This window comes from Actinia tenebrosa, unplaced genomic scaffold (genome assembly GCF_029948245.1).
Source record: "Actinia tenebrosa isolate PJP-AT-01 unplaced genomic scaffold, QUT_ActTen_1.0 PGA_scaffold14__42_contigs__length_11649687, whole genome shotgun sequence".
In the NCBI taxonomy this organism is placed as follows: domain Eukaryota; kingdom Metazoa; phylum Cnidaria; class Anthozoa; order Actiniaria; family Actiniidae; genus Actinia; species Actinia tenebrosa.
In genome coordinates, this window is record NW_028292574.1 from 8,579,535 (window position 1) to 8,605,050 (window position 25,516).

The 25,516-nt window shown below is 37.3% G+C and overlaps 2 protein-coding genes across 5 annotated transcripts; both read left to right on the forward strand.

Moving 5' to 3' along the window:
* Positions 1-675: 675 nt before the first annotated feature.
* Positions 676-9,471, forward strand: LOC116293550 (uncharacterized). The gene is made up of 12 exons (XM_031700992.1): positions 676-794; positions 1,773-1,862; positions 2,291-2,335; positions 2,663-2,695; positions 3,036-3,116; positions 3,767-3,844; positions 4,454-4,531; positions 5,063-5,191; positions 5,445-5,585; positions 6,476-6,576; positions 6,711-6,959; positions 8,645-9,471. Exons 2-12 carry the CDS (start codon positions 1,784-1,786, stop codon positions 8,960-8,962), a joined length of 1,332 nt encoding a protein of 443 aa, XP_031556852.1. The 5' UTR covers positions 676-794; positions 1,773-1,783; the 3' UTR covers positions 8,963-9,471.
* A 3,239-nt stretch (positions 9,472-12,710) lies between these two features.
* Positions 12,711-24,876, forward strand: LOC116293536 (uncharacterized). 4 transcript variants are annotated; one of them, XM_089029641.1, is made up of 12 exons: positions 12,711-12,771; positions 13,379-13,458; positions 14,877-14,936; positions 15,917-16,036; positions 16,143-16,667; positions 17,388-17,588; positions 18,466-18,585; positions 21,121-21,431; positions 21,877-22,447; positions 22,617-22,673; positions 23,588-23,706; positions 24,522-24,876. In XM_089029641.1, the coding sequence occupies exons 2-11, from the start codon at positions 13,392-13,394 to the stop codon at positions 23,698-23,700; spliced, it is 2,145 nt and encodes a 714-aa protein (XP_088885767.1). In that variant the 5' UTR covers positions 12,711-12,771; positions 13,379-13,391; the 3' UTR covers positions 23,701-23,706; positions 24,522-24,876. The 4 variants fall into 4 exon arrangements, with proteins under 4 accessions (XP_088885767.1, XP_088885769.1, XP_088885768.1 ...); XM_089029643.1 differs by lacking the exon at positions 18,466-18,585; XM_089029642.1 differs by lacking the exon at positions 15,917-16,036.
* The last annotated feature ends 640 nt before the right edge of the window (positions 24,877-25,516 follow it).

Genomic DNA, 25,516 nt, shown 5'->3' on the forward strand with positions numbered 1-25,516 from the left:
GATTTATTCCTTTCTGAAAGCTGAAGTTCCTAAATACTGCCTGACATTTTGCTTAAAAAAAATCTTGAAACCAACCTAGATATATGATCTTTTTATTGTAACAAAAGATACTCTAAATAGAGCCCCAAAACTTACATAATTTAAAACAAGAGGAGGTTAGGTGGATTGCCTTTTGAACCTCCCATAGTTATTGAAAAAAATAAGGATTCGAATGGATGGAAAACCATAGATTCTATGTCCTTAAAAAATAACAATCCTTAATACCTTTCTTTCTTTCCAATTTTAAAATACCACTTAAGAACAAACTCACACAATATGACTAAACATTCCATCCTTTCACTATCAACAGCGACCATAAAGATTTAAGCCGATGGACACATTAAAACTAATATTCTATGTTCGTAAAACGAAACATCCTTAAAACGTTTCTTTCTTTCTATTTCAAAATACCACCTGAGAACAAGCTCACACAATGACTAAACACTCCATCCTTTCACTATCAACACCAGCCACGCACCTGCAGTGTTTATAATCCCCAAGTATAAACAATTTTCTCACTACCTATTACCATCAAGATTTCTCCAAAACATTCCCTATGGACCTGTCAATTCAGACGGTCCGTACTGCCAGTCACGTGACATATTTAAGCTCCAAAGGTGATGTGTCAACCAAAAGGGTTGTTTATGACACCAGAGGAATAGCGTAAGGGCGGTCTATTGTGTGGAATTTGAAGTGATAAATCACTTGTTATAAACGAGGCCAAAGGATATTACCTCAAATCTTCGTACTTTCAAGTAAGTAGGAATCTCTACAATTCGTATTCCTTTTCCTTTGAAGACAAAATTATTCTCATTATTCTTGTAGTTTGGCTCAGATTAAAGACCCTTTGAATCATCAAACTCTTTTGACTCAAAGTTTTAATATTTAAGTAGGTTGAAGAATCTTATCAAATTCGCCCGTTGTATACCAAAAACAAACTAAGTTTAAATGAATTTTAAAACTTTTAACATCCTCCAACGTAATTAAAGATCATGGTACGATAGATAAGAGCCGTTTGAAGTGGATTAAAATGATTTTTTGATTCTATAACAATTGTTAATTTGATCATAAATTAATCATGAGGGATTCGACCTGTTGATAATTCGTTTTACATAGAAATGACACTTGGTTTAGTGTTTTAGTAATGAATACGAAAAATGCTATCAATTAGCTGTGTTTTAACCAAATCAGGTAGGAGGACGCCATTTTTTTGAGCCTTTGTCAATCAATGGAGGTGTTGCGATAGACATCCGCCTACCTTTTATCTACGGGATCCGAGTGCCATTCCTGGACTTGGAATCACTTGTGAGAAGAATTTGTTAGGTTTCTCCCTTGATTCAAAGGTTTTTCTCTGGGTTCTCTAGTTTTCCTCCATCTCCAAAGCCCAACACGCTTAATCCCAATTTGATCTTTGCGTTTCCGTGCACTGACTTTGATAAGCTCATGACCAGAGGCTGTTTCAGGGTTCGAAAAGATTTCAATTGCAAGATTTCCATCAATAGATCCGTCAGCGAAAGAAACGATACAAAGACAGAAACAATGCCTTCAACACCTTGTATAATCTGAGTTTTAATCTAAATCATAACTCTTCCACATCTACCACCGCGTATAAATATCTATCTATATCATTCATTTCTTTGTTAGAAATCTCTTAACATTAAGTTTATAAAAATTTGATTTTTTGTGTGAAATTTTAGCTGAAGGTGCACTATTTATTATTTATTTTTTTGAAGCCCGTTCCAAGATGAAGGGAAAGGCAGCCTTGGGTTGTATGGTATTTGTAGCATGGAGTCTAGCTCTAGTCGTACAAGCCGAGCATAAAAGTAGGTGAATCACAGAGCGTACACCTCTTATCGATAAATAAATTAATAAATACAAAAAGCTCTTCAAGAGTCTTCGCAGATGGGGCCTCGAAAATAACAAAATTAATTATACCCATTTTGGAATCACTGGTGATTTCTGCAATCTGATTGGCTCTTAGCAGTGCGACTTAATAACGAAAGGCACCATTTTGAGTTTTGAATCGCACTCCTTTGAAGAGCCAATGAATTTGCAGATATGCAAAGCCAATGAATTAACCATAGCGTCACGCGTACGTAAAATTTGTAGAGATATGTTTCAGTGAAACCGGAACGATTGGCAACTTAACTGAATTCGTAACCCCTTGAAACTAAGTCCTAGATTCACCTTTGGTTATACATAAGTAGTTCTCTGAAGAGCTCAGTGTATTTGTTTAATTTTCTCCATATAGTTGTTGCTGTTGTTCTCAAGAACCCTAACTACCAGGGTGCTCCAGGTAAGTTATGAAAATCAACTAATTTTTTTTTTTTTTGAAACTCAGAAAATAGTCTTGCTTAGGCGAAAGACCACGTGTCATTCTCTTGAGAATGGGATTCTTTGTTTGAGTCGTATCCATATTTATGTGTTTTCTCATACGCAACCATCAAACAAAGAAATGATACTCTAGGGAATGACACGTGGTCTGAAATGGGAAAGCACAAAACCATGCATGTAATGAAGGATTCTTATATAAAAAAGACATTAGAATTCTTTATCACCAACCTTACTTTTTTCTTATGATTTTTGCATAACGACTGTATTTTATTTCTCTTCTTTTCTTTAGTGTTAAAGGTTAACGCACACAAAGTATTGTCAGGTAAGCAAACAACACTTTTTTCCCCAAAGGAAAGAAATATATGATATTTTGTTTTAAAGCTACATTTACATCAGAGAATGCCGCCTCATTATCACCTGATATCCATTGTTATTAATGAGTTGGAGCATGGAAAGTTCGACGTTTGCCCTAGGCCTGAGAGAAACGAGGAAGGTGTCGTATTCTGCTACTTCGGTCAGTTAAGTGTAATAGCACGGCACAATTAAACGGTACAGAAATCAAATAAAAATGCCTAGACACGATAACGTGACGGTCACGGACAAGTCCATACGTTAGTTTTTCAGTCACGAAATTTGCTCTACAGCTCAATGTCTCTTTTCAGTACCTTCCGATCAAGCCACGATACAGCAAACAACACCACTAGTTGCAAATGCTGATAACCAAGTAGCCACAAGCTATGCTGGTAGGTTTATAGTTATTTCAGAAAAGGGCGGCGAATGTTTCGTTGCATGTTCTATACCTATCTTGGAATGTCAAGGAATTTGACTGAGATAGCTCTGCTCCAAGGCAGACTCGAGCAATACTGAATTCGCCTCAAGAGCTCTCATTTTTTCACCTGATTTACGCGTGTCTCCAAAGGAGTGGGAGTATATTTTTCAATAAATAAAACGGTGGATTGCGTTCCCCCTCCCCCGTTTTACAGTTCGTAGAGGCTTGCTGATTGAAGTGGTAAATTTGAGTAAGATTGAAACAGCTTTGTATGAGGGAAAATTTTTGCAAGTTTAAGGCAACAAATGTTTTTAAAGATGTAAACAAAGGCGTCGTTAGGCAAACAAGAATGAGGGGGAAAACTACAATATTTTAATATTATATTGATGGGTTGCAAGCATTCCCAAGAGAGTCAAATAACAAAAACCTGGCGGCCTTCGTGGTACCTTTAACAATGGATGCTAATGAGAAATCTTTTGTTAAATGGCACCAACATGGCCGCGATGACGTAACGTGCAATCGACGAATTGGACAAATAGTCTAACACAAAAATAGTAGCCTTAAAAAAGATTTATAAAAAAGCAATTAATTTATCAAGTATGTTATGGCCTGTTTCTATTTTAGAGAACGGTGATGCTCCTGTTCCAGTAATGAACGAAAAACCAAAGAAAGTCATCAGATACAAGCTTATTAGAGTATCCGGTAAGGGAAGACCTGTTGACAAAAGAATGATACAGGAAAGAATGATACGAGAATTAAGTGAGAACAGATATTTTTTTCTTAACCGTGCACGAGGCAATAGAGGATTTGCAGCATCTCGTGACGGGCATGTTGGATGGCAGAACAAAAAAATCCCTTTACTCTCGGGAATTGAATTCTTTCTCGTGTAAAGCCCCGTTTACACTGGCGATTTTTGCGGCGATTTTTGCTGCGATTTATGTGGCAATTTTCGGAAATACAAAATATTTTGTCTCATCCTTCAAAAGAGACATTCGTCTAGGAAAATCTTGGTATCCTGAAAAAAACTTTACAAGTAAATTCTTTACCATTATTTATTATGGACAAAATCGCAAAAAAATCGCAGCAACAATCGCTAGCGTAAACGGGGCTTAAAACGATCGTATTGTTATTCTTGGAGTGCAACCACATGACTCAAAATCTCTTAAGAAATAAATAACAGTTAAACAGCCGCCATCTTAGTTGACCCAACAAGAGAAGCTAATGAGGAATGCTTTGTTATCGTCAACCAACGTGGTGGCTATGACGTAACATGCTCACCCAAGAATTCATTTTCATTTTGTTTTTTTCAAGATGAGGACTTGAAAAAGGAAGCAGAGGCCAAGAAACTAAAGCAACTGAAAGACGCAGAGGATGACAAGATTAAGAAAGGTTTGTTCATTTGTTATTCTAGTTTCATGAAGCTTGAAAACACCGAAGCGATTTATACTGTTCGCATAACTCACTTCAGCTCGAGGTAATATTTTCCCATTTCAGACCACGTGTCACTCTCTTGAGAATAAGATTCTTTGTTTGGGGTGCTCGGAGTCGTATAAGAGTAGAGTTGCTTGTTGGTTCTCTCTTGTGTTTCTAGGGTTTTCCGGGTTCTCCGGTATCCCTCCTCCCGCAAAAATCAACTTCTAAAAACCAATTGGAATTTCTGAGTGAAAATGCCACTGCTAAATACTATTTATTTATCCATATTCATGTGTATTCTCATGCGCAACCACTAAACAAAGAGATGTTAATCTAGGGAGTGACTCCTGAACTGAAATGGGAAAAAAACTTTAGGCCCAAGGTGAGGTCAACAGTAATGCAGATTAGCCCGGGCGGTAGTCCGTTTTCATTCAGTGTGACGTTATTCTTCCCACGCTTATATATCCAGAACAAAACTTGAACTAATGTCTTTTCTTCTTGCGATAGCTCTGTACCCATGTAGAGACTACAGCCCAGTTTGTGCACGTTATAAAAATATCTGGAATCCCGGTGTCGCTCAGTGCCGAGATGTATGGATGCAGAGGAACTGCCGTGAAACATGTGGATTATGTAAAAGTATGTACTAGAAAAGTTCTACAATCTTCTGCAAAAATGATGTGCCACTTATTGGTCTATGAAGTTTTCTATCCTAGGAAACGGTTGGCTGATAAAATGCATGCGAGGCAACATTGCTACGGGGGGAGAGGGAGGAAGGTCCTCCAGAATACTAGGTGGTACATTTAATTTTTCAGTAGATTGTAGATCGCTTGGACTTCCATGCCTCTCTAATATGAGTTTCTTAACCGTTTTGTGTTGTTATTTGGTGTAGTTCCAGTTGGCGTCTACCTCGCTTGTCACGACATGTGGCACTGCAAGAAACTTGCTACTCACAGCTGCGTCCATGATTGGGTACGAAAAACTTGCAAGAGCATGTGTGGTGGCTGTGATGGAAGCAAAGGCAGCAAATTCGGTAAGGAATGTTGGATTACTCGAGCAGTTTTCATATGCCAGCGAAAAACTCGCAGCACCAACGCCGCATATGCCAGACCAATAACACTGCGCGAGAAATAGGCCATTTGGTCAACAGGTCATGTGAACTAACCTTTAAAATAGATGTGGTGTCAAAATATTATTAGAAATTAAAGAGAGCACCTCGATATTGGCAAGAAGGCAAAGTTTTAGCTCATAATGTTGACTATAGAAGAAATGGCGTTATATATGAAATCGAATATTTGAAGAGGATTTGTATGGGAAAATGTACTGAATGGCAAAGCTTGCCATCCAGCACATTTTCCCATAAAAATCCTTATAAAATATTTGATTTTGCATGCAATGAAACTTCTTACTAATATCGAGGTGCTCTTTTCATTTCGGATGTTCAGTTTGACACAAAGAGAAAGGGACACTTGACATGTTGTTGCAAAAGGCATATTACTCTCCCTTCAATAAAACACCCGAAACACAGCGCGCGCATGGTCACGCTCCTGCCTACGTACGACTGGCCAATCAAGTCTATTAACAATGTAAGCTAAAAAGGGTTGATCTTTTTTCGTTAACAATATACCACCAACATGGTCGCGATGAAGAAGCGTGCAAACCAAGAATTCATACACTAATGAAGGAACATAAGGAGGCCAGGACTATACAAACCAGTTATTAAACAAAAAAACAAAAACACACACACACACACACACACACACACACACACACACACACACACACACACACACAAACAACAACAACAACAAAGTTAAGTCTTGTTAAGTCTTCTAAATAAGCTAAACATTGAAAAAACCAAGCCAAAATCATTCAACTTTTCGTACTTAAATACTCAATCATCTGACCGGCTTTGTTTTCCAGCTCGGGTTGGAGCATCGAGCGTCTTTGTAGGAAAGAAGAAATCTTTGGTTGAAACGAAAAAGGAAAAGGAACAAGACGACAAGAAAGTCAAAACTGTCCATGTAAGTGTTCGGTTTTTCGTTAGAAAGCTAAGAAGGCTTTTATGTTCATTTAACTAAATCATCTTGTGAAAGGCCTATTGTAAGTTGAGCGCCATGTGCCACCATCTCTTATACTCCTTTTTGATTTATTACAGCAAGCAATCAAACTACAAGCAAAACCAATAAAAGTTGAAAACCCCATTCCTAAAGAAAGTAAAGACGATGACAGCAAGATAGATGAAAAAGATGATCTCGAAAATGAGCAATCAGGTGATAATTCTGATGACAAGGACAATGACGACGACGATGATGACAACGAGATGGAAAAACAACCAGCTGATAGTGACATGGAGAGCGAGTCTGGAGATGATGAAGACACCAAAGAAGACAAGCCAGAACCAGAGGTATATACAACATGTAACAGGCATTTTAGAAGTTGTTCACCGCTATGTGTTCTAATGCATGTACCACTCCTGGGTGGACGGCTCAGTGCCTAACAAGTTTTTCAGCCCAATTTATAAGTGTCATGCAACAAAATTTTAGGAATGATTTGTTCACATGAATATTGCTTTGTGTATATGATTCTGCAAGTCTAACATGTTTAGTTAAGTAACCGAGACTGTTTTGACTTATAGATATTCTCGTAGGCCCCTGTTCTACAACGAAACCTCTTTTAGAATTAACCTAAACATTCAAACCACCAAGGTTGAACTTGTCTAGATACGTGATTTAAATATAATTTCAGATTAGATTACCTGGTTATATAAGGACGAGCAAGTTAACTATTTCTAAATATTGTACTTAGTTGTGAACAAGCCTCGGAGACAGACCCCTTGCAGCACTTTGAAATGCAGCTCAATCTGGGGGACAAAATAATAGGTTCCACTTCTCAGGAAATTGGAATTCTTTTGTTCAGTCCCCTATAGATCATGCTGCTTTGACGTCACATGCAAGGGGTCTATTCCTAGCGTGCTGTACTCTTATGTGAGGCAGCCGATAGATCGAAGTAGAATTTAGAAGTTAAATTTTGTGGAGGGAGGGAAAACAATCAAAGCACATGAGAGAACCAACAAACAACTCTACTCACATACGATACTGAGCCCGGCGGGACTCGAACCCGTTTCGCATTGGTAAGAGTAGGCGGATTAGCAGCGTACATTGCACGCAGCATTGCAAGCAACAAATTTGAATAGGGGGTGACACACTTTGCAACGAAATCACGCAACATCGCTTGTGTCAGCCTGCTATGTTAAGATATTTGGTTAGCAATTTGGTGCAAGCTGATTGGCTGGAAATTTCAAAATGTTGCAGGTAATGTTGCAGCCATGTTCACATGATGAAATTTGTTGCGCGCAGTGTAGCAAGAGTAGAGCGCGATTCAACTTCAGATTAGTTACATGCAACAAGTTCCAGGGGTAGACACACGCTGCAACAGTCCTGTTGCGTGAAATGTTGCATGCAATGTTGCACCGTGTTTCAGCACCTTAAGAGTTCTCAGTGGCAAGAACACCTGACCGGTGAACATGGGCTGAGGTCATGGCCTTGAATCTCGTCTGAAGCTTGAAAATTTTTCCCGAGAAAAACTAGCTTGATGAAATATAATTTCAGTTACATATCTAATAATTTACCAATCACAAAAACACCTAAATACTTATATGAATAGTAAAAAAGGGACTTAGAAGATTGAAGAAAGCTTGTAGACTTTCATCACGAGCAGGACAAATGCGATTGTTTGCCAATTTAGATTATTTCAGTGTTTTTATCAGTAAGCACTGGAAAAATCGATGGATTTGAACTGAATTTTGACAAATATTTCAAAAAAAACTTGGAGAAGGTTTTGTTGAATGTTGCAACAATGTGGAATATTCTCAAACCTTGTCTGCACGTCTTCCGGCATATATTCAATTCTGTGTCATTGACATTAGATTTAAATGATTTGAGTATATGATAGACTTGAATATATGATAGACTTCAAGCTTGGTTAACAACACTGTGCGACATCCAACAAAACAGTATTTGTTCAATCGTCGATTAATTGATGTTTTTTTTAAATTCTCTAACCAAATATTTTCTCCTTTCTTGAATTTAGCCCAAACATGCTGCAAAACCGGCCAAACACGCCTCTGTTCCCAAAGTTACAAAGAAACCAGAGCAAAAGATCGTCGTACAAAAACCCGTAGTTCCAAAAGTCCATCATCACAAGCAGAAAAAAATTGCAAAGAAAGTTGTTCACGACAAGAAACCTAAAGCTAAAGAAGTACAAGTTGTGAAGAAAGTCGACGACAAGAAGCCAAAGAATCCCGTAAAAGCTTTGGTCACGAAGCACAAGAAACCAGCTCATGTTGCACACCACAAAAAATCTGCCAAAAAAGCGAAGAAAGTGAAAAAAGTTGCAAAGAAAAACTAAATAAATTTGTCACAATAAATATGCCATCAGTACCAACTTATCCATGGCAAACATGTTCAGGAAATCATTCCTAGAAATTACTATAATTTACTAGGATTTTTTCCCTTCGAATACCAACGGTATAGTTTTGTTTTGAATATTTTCAATCGAAAGTCAGAAGGTCTTACTTTGAAAGACATTTGAAATGTTTAAATTTTTTTCGATAGATAAGAACTTTAGTTTATTCTTTGTGTTGCTTCAACACAGCTAGATATGATGTATTCCAGGATCCACATACTGAAATTCTGTTTCTAAACAATACTGCAAACTTAGTCAAACAATTCAACATCTTAAAAAAGCCTTGTGATTCAGTTCCATACTTTCAGTGGCCTTACACTTATTTTATTTCGTTAAATAATATTTTTTAAGTTAACAAACGTGCAGAATGAGAAATTGTACCGACAACTTAATAATTTATGACTCTAAAATAACAACTTATAACAAATAAAAAATACATTAGCTACAAGAAATATGAACTGAAAATAACTACTGATAAACTCTTGTGTATAAGTCGCGGCCGCCATCTTGGTTGTCTTATCTTGATTTAAAGAAATTAATAACCAACATTGCGGCAATGTCTTTTGTCCTTGTGAATGTGACCTCATAGCCGCCATTATGGTTGAGTTGAACGAAAGATTTGGTCTTGGTTCGTCTTGGTTTCTTTTGTTATGTCAACCAACATGGCGGCAATGTCTTTTGTCATTGTACATGTGACGTCACAGTCGCCATGTTGGATGACTTGAGCAATAAGATTTGTGATTGTTTTTTTTTTGTTATATCAACCAACATGGCGGCCATGTCTTTTGTCCTTGTGCATGTGACCTCATAGCCGCCATGTTGGTTGACTTGAACAAAAGATTTGGTCTTGGTTTGTTTTGTTATGTCAACCAACATGGTGACCATTTCTTTTGTCCTTGTGCATGTGACGGCAAAGACGCCATGTTGGTTGACTTGAACAAAAGATTTGATCTTGGTTAGTTTTGTCGGGATTTCAAGTCCGCGCAATTAGTTCCAGTCCTAGGCTGCGCCTCGGACTGGAACTAATTTCGCGGACTTGAAATCCCGTCCAGTCCGATATTGGAGGCTTTGAAATGACTTCTCATCTCATTAATTATTCGACTTGGAGTAACTGGAACAAAATTAATTCAGTCCTAGGACTTAATTAATTTTGTTCCAGTTACTAGGACTGAATTCATTTTGTTCCAGTTACTCCAGACTGAATGCATTCCTTTCACAGCACTTTACCAGGTTTCATGTAGCTTCATGTGACCCAAAAATAGCCCATTGATTGGCTGGTTTACTCATGAATTATTAATGAGTATGAGAAGGTAGTTTGCAAAGGTTTCTCCTATATTAATAATGACGTTTCCTGAAACAGCCCCATGATTCGGCACGCGTTCCACTCGTTACCAGTCTTCCTAGCGACTCCAGGTTGCCAAAATGAACTATATTTTGGTTTACCTTGCTCGGTAATCATATTACAAGGCACTTGCATGACTTTTAGGGTAATTAGTATAGGAAATTGCACGATCTCGAGTACAATTTGGAAATTAATAGACACGAGTAATGTTTTGAAAGTTCTTGTAATTGCACGAGCCTTTAGGCGAGTACAATTAAAGAACTTTCAAAACATTACGAGTGTCTATTAATTCCAAATTGTACGAGAAGATCTTGCGATTTTTTGTTTATAGTTCACTCAACAAAATTTCAGTAAAAAATGCGAAGCGACGCGTTTATCCTTGTCTATTTGGCGGCCGATTTCCAGTCCATCGTGCAACTGAAATGCATAAAAAAGATTAGTTCTTTCGGCTTTAAAATTTTATTTATGCTTTTTAAGTACAAAATGGTAGAAAATAATTGTTTTGACATTGTTTTGGCCGTGTTGCCATAGCGACTTAATTCGTTACTCTTACGGAGTACAATTAACGCTATAATTGTACTCCTCTCGACCAATCAGAGTCGAGTAATTTTGTTGAGTGTACTATAAGTGCTTAAATGTTCCCTCAAGCCTCGAAATGTCAGAGTAAGAGTCCCTCCGCTTATGGCGTCGGAGTATACGCCAACCTCTCTTTCTTTCCGGGGAAATTTTAAAATGTAGTTACCCTTGCTATTACTTTCAATTACATATGAATATAATACATCTCAAGCTTGGTAACAAAAAGATTCGTCAACTTTTTTTCAAATAGCTGTGCATCTTACCCAATGAAGCCGTAGCGTTCTACCTGCAAGTTGGTCGCAACCATTAGCTGTAAAAGATATAATCCGCAGAATGAACAAATTGACCCACCCTCCTTTAGAGTAAGGCTTAAAAAAAGCTGATTTCTTAAGCTTAGGAGTAATGTTTTCCCATTCCAGACCACGTGTCATTCTCTTGAGAATATGATTCTGCAGTTGTTCCCATATTCATGTGTCTTCTCATGCGCAACCGTTAAACAAAGAAATGATTCTCTAAGTAGGAAATAGCATGTGGTCTAAGACATTATGCCTCTCGCGTAAATGGAATTTACTACTAGTCTATTTTAAATTGTTATCACAGACATCTTAAAAATTCACACAAAACTACAATTGTAAAACTACAATTTATCCGCATCTTGATTTACTGTATCTTTTACATTAATTTTACATGAACTTTTCAGACTGTGTAAACATCTAACCATATTCACGTGTTTTCTCATGCGCAACCATTTAACAAAGAAATGATACTCTAGGGAATGATATGTGGTCTGAAACATTTCGTCATTCGGGGAGAGAAACTATAGCAAAGAACACTGGAGAAAAACATGTGCGCATGAGTGTATTTAAGCACGTTTTCTCAGAACTTAGAAGAGTTTTGTGAGAAAAGAACTATTCGAAGCATACAACACTTGAAAATTCGCGAGTATACTTTTGTGACACCAAGATATTGTATTAACAAACACAGTATGAGAGCATTAGCCTTACGTTTCAAGCATGGACACTAATTATAAGTTTTGGCATTTTGTGAAGTCCAAGTACTCCAGCTTCGAGTTCTCTTTTGCTCAGCGTTAGCCTCAGTTGTGTTAAAATATTCAGCCACTCAACTAAAACCTCTGGATTCCTAATCAACTTGTATTGTACCGTAGTGCGTACATTCCTTACTATACAATGGACCTTAATAAAAAAAAGAAAAACAAAAACGAACACATTCGTAAACAATCAAGGCTAAGACTGAGCAAAGGTCAACTCGAAATGGGAGTTTTATCAGGCATGTTCGAAAGCCAAATTTACATATTTTTACAATAGCATGAAGTCGTTTTGACTAATTTAATTTGTATACGGACTTGGAGCATGCGCAGACGTTTTTTACTCTTCCCATGGAAAGTCATTTTCTTGGGAATAAGACTTTTTATTTGATTCATGTGTCTTCTCATGCGGTTAGTGTTTGTTTGTATTTTTGATTGGCGGAAAAAAAGACAAGAAAAAAAAAAAAAAAAAGAAAGAGAGAAAACCGTTTTTAGACTAAACTTGAAATGACCGAAAATTAAATCAAAACTGAAGCATTAAAACCCCTATTCGTTTATCTTTTTATCTCTGAATCGATGCCGTCAAAATAATTTCTTTTCAATTTTTTTCCCGCCATCCTGGTTCGGTATGACGTCATCGATTACACGCTTTCTAAGCATTGTGGGTCGTGATCTTTCTCATTAAGGGCAATAACATTTTGTTGTCGATTTGATCATATTTGCAGAATCCAAAACAACCCATTTTTAGGTGATACTTTGCTCGTCGGACCTGATCGACGGAAAAGTAAGGTAAGCTAAAAGATTTTTATCAAAATCACGACATTTTAAACCAATAATTCTTTCTTTTTCAAACGACTTGAATGTTGCTTTTGTAATGTCACTTTTAAGAAAATAGATTTGAATTTGTCATAATGTTCACTGAAGAAAAAATGAACGAATTTGAATTTTTTGGCCAGAAATGGTTGTCAATTTAGAACTTTGATATTTTAGGATTTCATATTTTATTTTATCATTTGTCTCAAGCAGTGTTTTCACAAACGAGACGTTACATTTATTCAAATGATTTGAATTCCTACGTTTTGCTTTGATTGATCTTTTCGCGGCTAAAATTGAATAAGGTTTTGTTTTATGTGATAGCAAGAAAAGGCGAAGGACTATATTTCCATAAAAGTACATTTATTCCTCTTATGAATAGAGTCTATAATATATAAGATTTTGGATTCATACATTTTTATTTTTGCCAAGACTACAGACTGTTGAAGTTGCTGGTTTACGATACAAGCAATGAGGGTGGCGTTATTGGGAATTCATAAAGGATATTGATAAACTATAGGCCTACTAAATTAAGTCTGCTTTCTTTCTCTCTTATATTTTTCTCTGTTTTCAACGTTTGAAGAAGAAGAAGCAAGATGCGTATTGTAATTGGAGTTATCACCATATTGCTCGTCCTACAAGTCTGCTTTACGTACGCCAAAGGTACCGTTGTATAACACAGTTCGTTTACTCCTTCACTACTCTCACACTTTCAAAACTCTTCAAATTGAATAACCTTTTAATAGTCTTTTAATCAAGAAGGGATATCTAGTTAATTGAATTTCTTTCTTGGACTAATTGACAGTCCAATTCAAAGAATTAGCGAGGAATCTCTTACGAAACTTCCAAGCGATCAGGATCACATAAATGATGGAGTAATTTTGTAATCAATAAATAATGAACTCGAGTCATGGTACCCGTCCAAATATCTCGCTCGAGTTGTCCTACCGTTAAGAGTAATATATTCTATATCTATTATCTCTAAACCGTAAAATTTGCAAATTTTTCCTTCGTTTATCGACGTCTTGATATGAATACTACCAGGGTCCTTTTCGTAGTTCATTTTATTGGCATCATTTACGTCATTATCTTGTGAACTCCCAAAGGAACTTAAAATATTTGAACAAATTCAAAGAGGATTCTAGTAGTAATAACATCAACACTTAATAAGATGAATGGGGGATTCATTTTTCATTGAAAAACTAAAGTCCAACTGAACTGTAGTAACTGTGTCTTTACGACTCTCAAATTACTTGAAAAATTTGAATGAGGAATGGAATTGAAATAGTCGATTCTTGTACTAATTATCAACCACAAAGGGAGAAGGCGCGTTTGAAAGTTCACTCTAGCCAAGAAACAAAAATATCACTCTAACATCAAACTAAATAAAATGAAAATATTGGATTTCTCTTGCAGCTTTTTCGTTTTTCACTTGCGGGTTGTTGTAATACAACTCGTCGAGCGAGGATTTCATATTCATACAAATATTATCGAAAAAAATAAAACTTCAAAATTGAAATGTTTTACGACTATTCTTTTATTCGAATTTCAAAATGGTCGACCCACAATTTTTTTAACAAAACTTGTTATGGAAGTTCTAGTGAGTTTTAAATACGAAGACGTGGACAACATCGATCGATTTTTTTTTAGTTTTAAGGCAATGTTTCAATTCTAAATATTTCAAAAAGCATTGGTCACCAGTAACATTTCTCGCGTTTGGTTGAAGTCAACATTGAAACGCAAACCCAAGCATATTTTAAAAAATATTTCTGGCTTGAAAATGCTTAAATATTGGAATTTGTGAGTAAATAAATATTTGAGTAAAGTTGTTTGCTGGTTGGCTCCTGTGCTCAAAGGGTCTTTCTCAGCAAATTTTTCTCCCTCCGTAAAATACATTTTAATTTGATCTGGTGTCGAATGCTTTTAAAATATATGAGCCAGTGGCTCTAGAGACTGAGCAATCGCTCCCTGGTTCGACGTAAAATAAATAAAGTTTATATTTTGTTTGGTGAAGTGTCAAACCAATTACTTGGCTTCGAAAAAGCATTCCGAGACGATAAATATATATCTTTTAATTGTAGTTATCAAGAAAGTAAAACATGTAGGACATCATCATCACAAGGCCAAGAGGGCAATGGAAGGTAAAGACGGATAGAGTGTTAAGGTGTATTTTAGGGTAAAAGACAGAGGAAAGAGTTTAGATATCAAGGCAAGAGCACAGCAAAGCACAGCATCGCACGCCATAGCAAAGAAGAGTAAAACACAGCACGACTCTTGAAAAAGTAAAGCAAAGCAAAGAACAAAAAAGCTCAGCGCAAAAAAACAAAACAAAAACAAAACAAAACAAAAACAACAACAACAAACAAACAAACAAAATAAAAACGCACAGCATGGCACAGTACAGCACAGTAATACAGCACAGCACAGCATAGCACAGCACAGCACAGCACAGCACAGCACAGCACAGCACAGCACAGCACAGCACAGCACAGCACAGCACAGCACAGCACAGCACAGCACAGCACAGCACAGCACACTGAGGACAATAAACACTAACGCAACATAACACTGTACCTAAACAAACGACCGAGGCCTAACATCATTACTCGACCGACACTACATCTTCCATACTTACAAGAAAGGGATATTTTCCATCATTCTTGTGTACACGTACTTTAACTATTTTTTCAATCAGCATTCGACCTAAAAGATAAAGACGAATGCATTGACCACTCATACTGCATAAAATACTCACACTTGGACTGCGCTGCCTCTTTTGTGAAGAACAACTGTAAATCCCTTTGTGGTCATTGTGGTGAGTGTGCAGCAGCAAAACCAAGCACACCACAGCACGGCACAGCACAACAATAAAAAAACTACCACAATAAAACAATGCAAATCAACACCATACAAAAAAAAAAAAAAAAAAAAAAACCGAAAAAAAGCCAAAAACAAAACAAAACAAAACAAACAAAAAAAAAAACAAAACAAAACAAAAAAACAAAAAAAAAAACAAAACGACCTAACATTACTCGAACTAGTACACTACATCTCCATACGTACATCTTCAACTTCTAACAAACGAATTTGTGTAGACGAACTTTACCTTTTTTCTACTCAGCATTCGACCTGACAAATAAAGACGACTGCACTGACCACACATACTGCATAAAATACTCACAATTGGACTGTGCAACCTTTTTCGTGAAGACCAACTGCAAATCCCTTTGTGGACTTTGTGGTAAGTGTGAGACAGACGTTGACATTCAAAACTCCAACTTGCGACAAGGAGCAATCCTGTCCCACATATGCGACGGAAAATATATTACTTTTTTTTAATTCTTAAGGTCAGCGCAAGATGATAAAGCTGCCAATGGTAGTGTATTACAACAAACACAAGGCTGCGGCAAAGAAGCATGTCGTACGTAGAGCAGCTAATCCAACCTACCCTCCAACGACCACCCAGACACTCTTCGACTATGTCGGCGGTTACAACAAATGGAATTTCCAGTTCACTGATAAACATCCCATCCAAATGGACTGGAGCAAACCACAACCCCCCTTAAAACCCGCTGACCAGACCTCCAATCAAGCCGACACACAAAATAGCCAACAAGCTGCAGCTGCTGCACCTGCCGCTGACCAGTCTTCTTATCAAGCTGCGCCTGCACAGAACGACAACGTTGCTTCCTCAAGCTCCGCTCAAACAGCGTCTGCTTATCCTGCGGCCCAGAATGCATTCCAGCCACAGGCCGCCTCTCCTGAACAGAACACATATCAGAATCAACAACCTGTTGCTGCTGCTTCAACTGGTACCCAAGCTAATGACGATACAACTACAATCAAGCTTCCAAACAGTGCACTTGAACGAGGTATGAATCGATCCCTCAGGTTTATGAAACACGCACTTAACAATAGACAGGTGACCGGTCGCATTCTAGAGGTGCAATGACGTCATAATTGTCATGTTGGTTGGCTTGAACAATAAAAACTGGTCTTGGTTTCATCTGTTATGGCAACCAACATGGCGGCCATGTCTTTGTCCTTGTGACGTCATAGCCGCCATGTTGGTTGACTTGAACAAAAGATTTGGTTTTGGTTACTTTTGTTATGTCAACCAACATGGCGGCCATGTCTTTTGTCCTTGTGCATGTGACGTCATAGACGCCATGTTGGTTGACTTGAACAAAAGATTTGGTCTTGGTTTCTTTTGTTATGTCAACCAAGATGGCGGTCATAGTTTTTTCTTCTTCCGTCACTGGAAGGAATTCTTGTAAAATTGCAGCACAGTCGCCTAAGGTGACTATCAAATGTGGTCACCGAACTATGTAGTACTGGAAGTCTTACTGTTGTTCGATAAAGATTTATCCAATAATAGGTTGGTTTAGATAGGTTTTGTTAACAGTCGGTAGGTCGCATAAAGAAGGTTTTGCTTCAGTGGAAGCCGGTTGGTAGCTTTAGTAACGATTTTTGCCCGGGATTTGCCTGGTGCTGAAAGATTTTGCCATGTGAAAGCCGTTCGGTCGTTTTAAAAGGGGCTTTGTCGGGTTAGAGCTTAATGTATCATGTTGATCACAATGTGTTGTTACTAGCTAATCAAGGCAAAGATGTTTACGTTGCTCTTGTTGACGAAAAAAAGCAGAACAAGCCCAGTTACACTCTTACTTCTGCACAAAATGATGCACCAAAAAAACAAGACGATAACCCTATTCAAAGCTTTAATTATGCTCCTGTAAAAGTACCATGCCCTCCTGGCCAGGAATGTAACTACAAGGGACCCAATGCACCACAAGGTGAGACGCTGACATACAGGGAGTACTTCCTAGCTATGGGAAAATGAAAGCGTGATAAACAGAAAGGATAGAAAGAAAGAAAAAAAAAAAAAAAGAATTAAGGGGGGAATAGAAAAAATGGGAGAATAGAAAGGAAGAAAGAAACAACGCGAAAGGAAACGCAAGAATGAAAAAAAAAATGCAAGAAAAAAAAATGAAAATAAAAGAAAGAAACAAAGGAAGGAAAAAATGGATAAATGAAAAGAAAGAAAATATGAAGGGAATAAAGAAAGGAATAAAATTAGGAAAGAAAGAAAGAAAAACGAAGGGGTCAAAGGCAAAACAGAGAGAGAAATGACAAAAAAGCAAGCGAGGGTGAAAAAAAACAATGCTCACATACTGAGCCATGAAAGCTCTCTCAAACTTCCATCCACAAACATCCAGAACTCGACGCACGCTAATCATCAAACCGTTTCCTGTCCTACTTGATTTGATTTACAAAGGACTCTTGACTTGACAATACAAACTCTATAATAATAAACCTCTTTACCTTGAGTGTAATGTTTTTCCATTCCAGACCACGTGTCATTCCCTTGAGGATAAGATTCTTCGTTTGAGCTGTATCCATATTCATGTTTCTTCTCATGCGCAACAGTTAAACAAAGAAATCATACTCTAGGGAATGACATGTGGTCTGAAATGAGAAAATATTACGCCCAAGGTAAAGGGGTTTATGCAACTCAATTTAGATGACATAACAAAAGGTTTCCAATTCTCGGGAGATTGAAATTCTTTTGTTTTGTCCTCCAAATTGAGCTGCTTTGACGTCTATTAATGAGGGGTCTATCGATGACTGTTAATGATAAATTAATACTGACGATAATGCATGTTTTCTCAGTGAACCAGACCTTTATGGTATACTGTGACGATAGGTTTCCCAGTTGTGGAGTCCTTCATTCTTCTTGTAACGATTCCTGGCTTCAACTCTACTGCCCAAAGCGATGCAACCTGTGTAGACGTATGAAAAACATTTACTTAACTTACATGACTAGCACCACAGGGACCCCGCGCTAGAGTTATTTTACATTAACCGCTCGGAAGATTTGAATTTTTTTTTGACCTTTTCATTATGGCGTCATTAACTATATCTACCAGAATCCCTTACACACCAATTGTGCTAATTAACTGAACAAAATTTGTATAAGGAAGGAAATTTGCAAAGCATTTTGGTAGTAGTAGTAGAATGACGCCATTGTGCAAACGACCTATTGAATGACATCGTGAGTGATCATTCAAAAGCAATTTCGGAGCCGGTCCATATTTCCAATTTTCGAGTGTTAATAACTCAAGTGACCTTGAAATGGATTTGACATTCCAGCACGAAACATGGAAGTTACTAAATGCATTGATTGGATTAAAAACAGCCAATCATGTGATAGGAGACCTATGAATGACGAGTCTTGTAGTACGCGGGTTCCCTGTGGTCAACATACTAATGATAATGATAACAATGGTAATAATCATAATAATACTCAATAATAATAACACTAATAAATAAATAATAATAATAATAACAATAATAAATAAATAATAATAAATAATAGTAATAATGATGAAACAGATGAACCAATAGCGCTATTACAAATTAATACTAATAAATATAAAATATATACTAATATATTGCTAATTACTAATTAATGATAAAAGTATTTTGATTAATACTAATATTATATATATATTAATATTTATTTATTTATTTACATAATTAATATTAATACTATTAATATTAAAAACATTCAACAAATATCTATATAAACATGCTGCTAAAACACTAATAGCTACAATGACTCGCACTATAGCTAATGTAGTCGAAATATTATTTTACACTACGACATACTAATAATATGACCTTTCAAATAGTTCCATTCACAGTTCCCTGCGCCATCTTGAAAGGTAGCCGTGCCTTTGCATCGAAGCGAGACGAACGGTGAGCTGGCAATGATAGTTTTTTGACACCTTGGACAATTTTTCACATGTCTCTATCATTGCAAGCTCACCGTTCGTCTCGCTTCGATGCAAAGGCACGGCTACCTTTCAAGATGACGCAGGGAATTGTGAAGGGGACCATTACGATACAATAACAATGACATGAGCCGAAAGTTAAAATTTGCTTGGGCTTTGAAAATAATATTTTCGATTTCTTATGTTTTCGTCCTATGAAACTATATTTTATCAACTGCAATTCTACTTGAAACGTTTTGTCAAATTACCATTTGCAACTAAAGCTGTTTTAGCTTAGTTTAGTTTAGTTTATATGTCACAATATAAACAAATACATTTCATAAAACTTGAGACAAAAATTTTGTGACTGGCGAAGAAAACAGAACTTACGTCCCAATTGATATTCCCTCTCCATACAATTTACATACAGTACAAACATGATTAACATTAAAATTGACGAGGAAAAAAACAATAATGAAAAGAAAAACATATCAAAATTTATCAAAATTCAAATTCAAAAGACTTTAAGGTGGTAAGTAATGTTCCATTTTGGAAGCAAAATGGGTGGTCGCAAGTTCCTTAAATTTGGAAAGGCTTGCATCATTCATTTTACAGTGTTTTGGTAGCGAGTTCCATAGTTTCGTCCTATTAAAGTGTTTACAAGAAGTGATTGTTAGGTCTCTCCCTTTATTTTTCTTTTTCTCCGGGTGCTCCGGTTTTCTCCGCGAAAGTAATGTTTGCATAAAAAGCGTATCACAGAGAAATTTCAAGAATGAAAATTCTATGAAGCCGAGTAACGTAGTTGAGGAAACCGACTAAATGAAAGGATAGTTTATCATCATAACTAATTTAAAGAAGCTCAAATTTTATTTAGAAATAATATTTATTAGTTTATTTTTAATTCAATAAGCCGTTCGCATGATGGCGTCATCTAATTTTACAACTACTATCAGAATGCTGCATGCATTTGGTTTAATTTATAAATTTTATTCCCCTCATGACAATAACAGGACAAGTGGGGGTTACAAACTGAGCTGAAAGTGTGCAAGGCATTCTGGTAGTGGTAGTACATGACACCATAATACAATCATGTTATCGTTCAGAACCTCTTTTGAAGACAAAAGTGTAAAAAAGATTCTTGTTGTTGTAAGAACACTGAACAGGCTATTAGACCTTTCGAGGTTGAGGAACAATTGCTGGTTTTCAATCATTCCCAAGAGAATGAAATAACAAAAGACAAGGCGGCCATGTTGGATGATATAACAAGAGACTAATGACGAATCTGTTGTTCAATTCATCCAACATGGTGGCTTTGAAAGCCATCAATAGGACGAAAATTAAAACCAGGGTCGAGTTTGCATTGCAGTGTAATTTGGTAATGTTTTAGGGGACATCTTTTTAAAATGGCAGATCCCATTTCGCCCCCACCCCCACCCCCCTAAAAGTCGCACAATGCACTACAATACGAACTCGACCCAGTTTTTCCTCTTCATCGGAATGGCTAATAACGATTAGACTTGTGTAGTTACATTTGCTCGTATTTTAAAAATAGCCGAGGACCAGCCCATGCAACTCAACTCAACCCAGCAAGATGCTTCTATCACCAATGACCAACAACAGCAACAGACCCAATTTGGCAACAAGGTTTACCCAACCAAAATAACCGAGCTCAAGGACGAATCACCCAAGATGGAGTCAGAACTAGTCGCCCCAGAGCCTGGACAAAAGGCAGAAAGAGCAAAGTATACCCTTCATGTTGTGCCTAAGTTGAAGGATGGAATACCACAGACTCAAGAGATTCTTATCATGCCACCCAATGCTAGTCCTGGTTCTGATGTTAAACCTCTTGTCATCTTGAAGCAGGTTAGTCAATCTTTTCGTCTCTTGAGTGTTATGTTTATCAATACAACACAGGTAGCTCAACGAAGCTGAGCTAAAAAAATGTACGGCGATCCTTAAAGACCTCTTGAAATAAAATCGTCAAAATGTGAAAAAAAGTGAATAAATCTTAGCTCACCTTTGAAAAGTAGTACCTCTTTCATACTTTGTGGTCAGATTTTGGATTAAGTCAGTTTTACCGCTTTTTTCTCTCCTTACTGAATAAAATCTTTTAAAAGATGAACTTTCGTGTAACATAAAATGCTGTGAAATTGTTAGAGTTAGGTTAAGTTTGCGCTAGCTGTCGAACACACTCGCTAACTGGTCGTTGGCGTCGAGGGTGGAGCACGAGGAGGATATCGCACTTTGAGGACGTCTTAAGTCTAAGTCAAGTGTTATTTTGAGCACTAATTTTTGTGTCTTAATACAGAGAGTCACCAAACCAATGATTGAAAACATCGAAATTGATGTCCCACCAAAAGGAACCAAATACAGCGACGAACCAAAAGTTGAAGTGATCGAAGGAAACAAACACGAATCTCTTAACGTTGTCGGAGGACAAGCTGATTTGAGCCAAGCTGAGGCTGAATTACAAGCAGACAAGACGCAGCAATCCCAAGATGCCACACCAACTCAAACTACTCCTGCCGAGACCACCGCGGCTAATGCCACCGCACAGGGTAACTATAACTGGACTACGACTCCCGCACCAGCTGCTGCAGTACCAGCTCAACAACCAGCTGCTCAGACCCAAGAAACACAGCCAGCTCAAAATACCCAAAGCCAGTACTCCCAAACACAGACGTACCAAGATACCCAGAACCAGGCCACCCAGAGCCAGGCTGCTCAGCCTGCACAGTCGTATCAAGATACTCAGGCCCAGGCTTCTCAGACTCAAGCCGCACAACCTGAGGCTACTCAAACCCAGGCTACTCAGGATCAAGCTCAATCACAATCTGCTCAGCCACAGGCAACCCAGTCATATGCAGCGGCAACACCAGGTACAACAGACAATATAAAATTAGTGTGGGAGGGGCGAAGGGTGAGGGTGGCAAACGCCCACCTCCAAAAAATCAGATTTACATTTTATACTTTATTTTTTTTCGAACAAAAGTGTCAAAAGGTTTGAGAAGTATGACCACAATTTCAAAAATGTATTCTTATTTTTAGCTCCAACTTCAGCTCCTGCCACGGCCCAAGCCGCCGCTTACCCAGCACAACAGACTTGTGAGTTTTATATATATATATATTTTAGGGTATTAATATATGATTTTCGCGATGGCAAATTCTATGATTCTGCGTGTGATATTGAGGATCTATATGAAATTGGATTTACCACATTATGGTGGCAGATAGCCTGCAACCCACTTAATAAGTCACCGATATATCCAATTAGAATTTAGAAGTTGCTCTTTGTGGAGGGCGGAGAAAAGACCTTAAAGACTTTCAATAACAAGCAATAATGGCAAAAAGCGCCAAAAACTAGACTTTTGTATGAGTTTTGATCCCAATTTTTGTTTTTGGTTAACACTCTCAAAACCTTTTTTTAACAGTTAGAAACTGATGTACTATGATAAAATGGCTGTTTGAAGCGGTATTTTCAATTGTCCAAAGATGTTTTGTTGCATTTGTGTTAGAATGCTTTGTCAGGCTTTTTTATAGAAAACATATGGAAAATCAGCAAATGAAGGCCTAAACCTTATTTTCGAATAAAATTCTAGCCTTGTGTTAACACTTTGATTCCACTTTCATCGGTTATCTCCACTTCCAAACAAGTTAGACTTTCTGAATAACGAGATTTTAGCCTTGTACAACAGCCTTTCTTCGAGAAAATAGTTTTTGGCGCTCACTGCTTGAATACGAAAAGAATTCTCTCTTAATATTATTTTATTTATAAGCTAGGAAATAAGCATAGAATAATTTTACTTTTGTCACTAGCTGAAAGGAGAACTCTGAGAAAAATCATTGTCCCAAATAGGTATCAAACCCATGACCTTCCGGATACCAGTCGTATGCTTTGTCACTGAGCATGCGTCTTTCCTGTAGCTGATTTTTTTCAGAAATTTGACGAATGATAAATTATTCTATACTTTATACATTGTTTGATCTGTTATATGATATTTGTTTTATTGTTGGCACAGACACTGCAGCTCAAGCATGCTCTGATGATGCCATCTGTGCTTCATATACCGATACAATGTGCAATCAAACTTGGCTCCAGAATCACTGCAAGAGCAAGTGCAAGCTTTGTTAATTTAAGGTGCGAATGATTTGCGAACAGACTTTCTTTGATTCATAGCTCCATGCAGAGAAAAATATGTATACTAGGAAACGTCGTCATCCTATACCTCTTCGTCACCATGACCACCAAAACAACCATTAACAATATCATCATCATCATGACATCATCACTACCAGCATCATCATCATCAATTTAACCATCATCCTCATTACCACAACCATGCACAACTACAACCATTATCAAGATCATCACCATCATGACATCAACACTACCAGCATCATAATCGCATTAACCATCATCCTCATTACCACGACCATGCACAACTACAACAAATACAACCATCAATATCATCACCATCATTATAGTCATCACACCATCAGTATCATCATCATCATCACCATCATCATCATGACATCACCACTACCACCACCATCATCATCACATTGAAAATCAACACCAACCTCCTCATTACCACGACCATGCACAACCACAACCACCAATATCATCACCATCATCATCATCATTATCACTGCCACTACCACCATCATCACCATTATCATCATGTCCATCACAATTATCATCACCACTATCACCTTTATCATCATGGCCACCATCATCATTGTGGCAACCAAACCAACAACACTGTCATTATCATCATTATTACTATCAAATATCATTATCGCGACCATCATCATTACCATCATGATCACTACCACGATCATTGTCATAGTCTTCAGTATATCATCATCATCAATATAGCCAATCTACTCGAATGTACTGACAAGTACACAGTGAACACAATGAGCTAATTATCATTTTTTTGTAAATTTCAGATCGTAATTGCAATAAATAAAAGCTTTTAGCAGAAACAAAGGCTAGACTATGTGATGAACCTGTCAATTCTTAAGAGCCTTAACAAGACGATGGAAAGCAAACTCCAAAAATATGTAAAGGAAGGAAATTTGCAGTAATATAATCCAAGCCGAATAGCTTACTTTGATTTTGTTGAGTGCTCTAATAGACTTTTCGGTAGTTAATTTTTTTCATTTTCTTTTGATCCGGCATTTTAGTTTTTTTTGTTTTATTGTGTGTCATATAGACGGATAAGTATCTATTTAAGTACATATTGTAACTCCAATATCCTTTCTTCTCTTGTTTAGTTCTAATAAAAAATTGTATTTGATGGTAGTATTTGATGAAAATGTCCGGGCCATGATAAAAGGGTTTCGACGAAGGAATTTTTTTTTATGGATTCCAGATGCACATCTTGGATTCTAGATTCCAGATTGTATATCGCGGATTCCACATTGCAGATCTTGGATTCCAGATTTCACTTCTTGGATTCCAGATTGTACTTCATGGATTAAAGATTTTACATCATAAGTTCTAGATTGCACATCTTGGATTCCAGATTGCACATCTTGGATTCCAGATTGTACTTCATGGATTCCAGATTGTACTTCATGGATTCTAGATTGCACACCCTGGATTCCAGATGCACATCTAGGATTCAGTTTCCATATCTTGGATTCCAGATTGTATATCGCGGATTCCACATTGCAGATCTTGGATTCTTGATTCCATATCTTGGATTCCAGATGCACAACTTGGTTTGCATTTTCCATATCTTGCATTTCTATATCCCAAAATTCAACTCAAGGAAACTGCTCTATTCGAGAGTGGAAGTTTTCAAATAGACCCGTTTCGAATTCCAAATTACCGCTGTGTTTCTTGATTACAGACTCATTTGCACAGGGTTAGCCTCGAGTTTGTGCAGAATATTCACGTGTTGCAGTCAAGGTCCGTCAAGCTTCAAAGTGTTTGTATT